Raw genomic sequence first — 4086 nt, forward strand, 5'->3', positions numbered from 1 at the left:
TCGGCAGCAGCCTTGGCCGAGGCAGAGCTGTGGTGCAGCATCAGCTCTGCGTGCAGCCGTTTTACCTCTGCTTAGAAAATCTACCCAAAGCGTCACCTTTCCAGTCGCTGGGGTTGATTCTGCTTTCCTTGTTTGCTCTCTGTGCTCGGACCTGAGCTGATCTTCCCTGGCGCTCTGCTCCTACGGCTCCGTTTCGGAGACGATAGGCTGGAAATTTGTCCTGCAGGTGAAATGAACTGCAAGGAAGGATTCTTTTGAGGAATTGGTAGGAATCTCAGAACTATCGCAGTGTCAGCACAGTGTCAAATTGTGAGGCCGCAGATACCTTCCTCATGCTTCCGCCTTGTTCCCTGTAGTGTCCACCGGTGCCAACAGAAGGGCTTTTTCCTAATCTTGTGCCTAGAAAATGCCACGTTGAGTTTACTGGGAATGATTGAAGATGTTCGTCTTGCACATCTCCACTTTCATCTATAGGAGGGATTTTCCAAGGGCAGGGAGTGACAGGACAAGGGGTGACGGGTTTAAACAGAAGGAGGGAGATGGAGATGGGACATCAGGAAGGAATTCTTCCCGCAGAGGGTGGGGAGCACTGGAACAGGTTCCCAGAGAAGCTGTGGATGCCCCATCCCTGGGAGTGTCCAAGGCCAGGCTGGATGAGGCTTGGAGCAGCCTGGGCTATGGAAGGTGTCCCTGCCCATGGCACTGGGTGGGTTTTAAGGTCCCTTCCCACCCAAACTGTTCCATGATTCTGTGATCTGTTTTCAAGAAAATGCAGGTGTGAATGCTCAGGGCTATTACATACCCTTTTCACAGAGTTCAGTCTGACACTGCACAGGAACCATCTCTGGGATCCTGTTTAAATACCGCAGCGAGCCCAGGATGTGACAGCTTGTCAGCTGCCCAGGCACCTGAGGCCTTTCCCGTGGGACCATGGATTCCCCATGGGACAGAGGTTCGGAAGGCTGCCTTCAACCCTGCCACAGGAGCTCTGTTTCAGGACAGCTCATCTATTTCCTAAATCTCCTTACTACTAAAATCCTGTGTAAGAAACACCCATCATCTTTCCATCCCCGGCTGCGCTCCCAACATCTTGATACCGGAGTGAGTGAACTCATTTTTTTCAGGTGCCTCCGTAGGCCGTTGTGTTTCAGATCCCTCTTTCTCCACCGTCTCCTCCCAAGCTCTTCAGGGCCTTGGTGGTTGGAGCAGCTTGTGCTCTAGTTGCGACCCGCATGGTTTCTCGTCTGCAGCGCCACGTGACACGCTGAATTCCCCGGCTGATGCCAGTCCTTGGGGCGTGCGGGGCCGGCCGGGCTGTCATTAGCGCGATGGTTTCTCCTCTGCTTCGCAGAACCTTTTATTCTCAGGGTCCCTTGCACCTGGGGGCCGAATCGCTTCCTTTTGTGTTCACATTGCTGCTGAGAAAACCCTCAAATCCGCGGCGCTTTTGAGCCAGAAAAAGCCAGGATGGCTCGGGCAGCGTCGCTCTGCCTCCTGGCATACGTGTGCTCGCACAGCCCGAGCACGCTTTGAATTTCCTTGCCTTGCTTGTGTCCCGCCTCGAGGAGATACGAGAGGCTTTTATCTCCGCAGGAGCAGGGCTCTTCCTCCTCCCCGCTACCTTCTGTTACGCTTTAATGATCCCAGTCGGTTAACTTAACTTGGATTAAGTGCATTGACCTCGGGAAGCTAACGCCAGCTTTGCTGCGAGTGCTGTGACCCAAATAGAGGTGCAGGAAGCACCCTGTGAGTAACAGGCCGGCACGGGGGAGGTCTGGTGACCAAAGCACCGACCTGGGACTGGGGCCAAACCTCTCCTTGTTGCTTATTCTGTATGACCAAGCTGTTGGGCAAGCCTGGGGTGGGATTTATCTCCGGTAGCATAAGCTGAGCAGTGAATCCACGCTCCAGGGATGCGTAACGTGGCTTTTAGCGGCCCGTGCCTGGGTTAGGTGAGGTGTATGTGCTGTTGGCGCACGTGCAAAGGTGCGGGTTGGCTTTACCCCGGGTGAAATGGCTTTACCCCGGGTCCTGGCGTCTCCTCTGTCCCTGCTGAGTCCCAGAGTCCTGCTACTGCGACATCGTGTCTCCGAGCATGAAGAACATACGCCACGCTCCCAGGCCCGAGGGGTGCCAGCTTTTGAGGTTTCATCGTGCCTCCTAGCTGCCTTTTGATAGGTGATGACACTTTGCAGCCCTTATATTATCCTGACGGAGCAGGCATGGGGCCAGGCTGAGTTGTGTCTCCCCGTAGTTTTGGCCAGCATCCGTGTTGTGCCTTTATTTACGGCCTGTCCTTGGTGCCGTCAGCATTCCACCCCGTGCCTGTCAGTTGGTTGCTGTAATCCGTGGTTTTCCTCGGCTGCTCTCCCTCTCCTGCCCTTCTGACGCCGGCTTTGCCCGTTCTCCTGCTGCCTTCCCACATGCCGGCTCCTGTTCCTGCTCTCTGCAGGCCAAGGTGACGCTCCTTTCGTGGCTCCCTGCGGCAGGTTTACAGTGCATCGGTGCTGATTTTTGGGGGTGTTGGGTGCTGTTCCTGAGGCGCTTTGTACAGACGCTATGGCTGTTGGGAGCAGGTTGTTTCCCGGGAGCACATGGATCCCATCTGTGCACCAAAGGGTCTTTGGGGTTGGGAAAACCAGCTCTTGAGCTGGAAGAGCAGGATTTGTGTGAGCACAGCAGCGAAAGGAGCCACCAAAATCACACTTTGGTGTTGCAGATCTAACCCTTCCTGGTGCTGGGTGCCTGCAGGTCCTGAGCGGGTGCTGACCTGAACTGTAACTCCTGTTCCTCCTCTCCTGCAGGAATACATTCGCCTGCTGCAGCCCTGGTGCCACGTGAACAGGGGCTCCTGCTGCTTCATGATGGGCCGCTGCTACCTTGTTCTGGGCGAGGGGCACAAGGTAAAGCCCTCGTCCTCTTTCAGGGCTGCTTCCCGCTGGGATCTGGGACCTTTTCCCTTGGGTGGGAGGAGGAGCACAGGACCAGCCTTTTTTCTGCTGTGGAGGTCAGGAAACTTCCACCTTGACCCTCTGTTGGGCAAAGAATGGGATTGAAGGGAGGTGGTTGGGATCTGCTCGGGGTGAAGTTCCCGTTAGCTTGGAGCCAGCACGTCTCGTACACTGGAGCGGGCAGCGCTGTCCTGTCACAGCAGGCTGGGTCCATCCCCAGGGGACACCGGCAAGCTGCTCTCCGCTCTGCTCCTAGGCTTTGGATTGTTTCTGCCAAGCTGCCTCGGAGGTGGGAAGAGAAGAATTCTTGGACAGGCTGATCCAACCCGAGGAGGGCGAGATGATCTCTACTCCACGCCTGCAGTACTACAACAAGGTACGGCTGAGCCGGCCCGGAGTTACGCGCTCCTCGCCGGGTAAACTGGTGCCAAGTCATTCCACACAGATGCTGCTCGGGGGGAAAATTTCTGCACCATCCCCGGCTTTCCGGGAAGTGTCGTGAGAGTCAGGAAACATGGTTTTGGGGAGGTGGAACCTCACTGTAGCCTGTTTGCTTTCTTTGGGGGTGACGGCAAGGTGAAAGCCAGGTACTTTCCACCTATTAGTTCCCGAATAGCAGAGGGAGGACTTTGTTATCCAGCAGAAAAGGGCAGGGTGAGATCCAGGTGCTGGAGGCAGAAGCCAGGCGTGTCCAGGCTAGATGTAAGATGCTGCTAAAGGGAAAGGCTGTTAAGCTTTGAGGCAAATGAAAAATGAATTTCTTTTAAATGAGATAAGATCTTTCTTCTTGCATAATCCTGCAGTTCAGACAGGCTGCAGGCTCGGAGCGCGGCTCTTTGGAAGAGATTCCCTGATTTTAAAACCTAGAAAACAACAAGGATTGTCAGGTGCCCGTGGAGAGGGAACTTCTCTCTGTTACAGCTGCGTGCGTGCTCGGGGACTGAATCGTTCACCCCTCTGTGTGCTGGAGCCACCAGCGCTAAAATGTCTCCGAAAACTCCGTGTGCAGAGATGAATCCACTGGAAAAGCTGTAGCCTGGACCTGTTTTGCTGGGATTTGGTTCAGACCTCTGACTTGCCAAAAACTTCCTTTTTTCAGTCTAATTGCTTAATCACAGAACAGTTTGGATGGGAA

The 4086-nt window shown here is 54.7% G+C and overlaps 1 protein-coding gene across 1 annotated transcript in view; it reads left to right on the plus strand.

Moving 5' to 3' along the window:
* NUP160 (nucleoporin 160kDa) overlaps window positions 1-3327 on the plus strand; it is a gene marked incomplete at both ends in the record, with an annotated part of 19554 nt that extends 16227 nt beyond the window's left edge. The window contains 2 exons of the mRNA XM_010161261.1: window positions 2805-2903; window positions 3208-3327. Coding sequence (XP_010159563.1) covers window positions 2805-2903; window positions 3208-3327 — 219 coding nt within the window. The remainder of the gene's footprint in view (window positions 1-2804; window positions 2904-3207) is intronic.
* Window positions 3328-4086: the final 759 nt, after the last annotated feature.

The sequence above is a fragment of the Eurypyga helias genome, unplaced genomic scaffold (assembly GCF_000690775.1).
Source record: "Eurypyga helias isolate BGI_N326 unplaced genomic scaffold, ASM69077v1 scaffold21591, whole genome shotgun sequence".
Classification (NCBI taxonomy): domain Eukaryota; kingdom Metazoa; phylum Chordata; class Aves; order Eurypygiformes; family Eurypygidae; genus Eurypyga; species Eurypyga helias.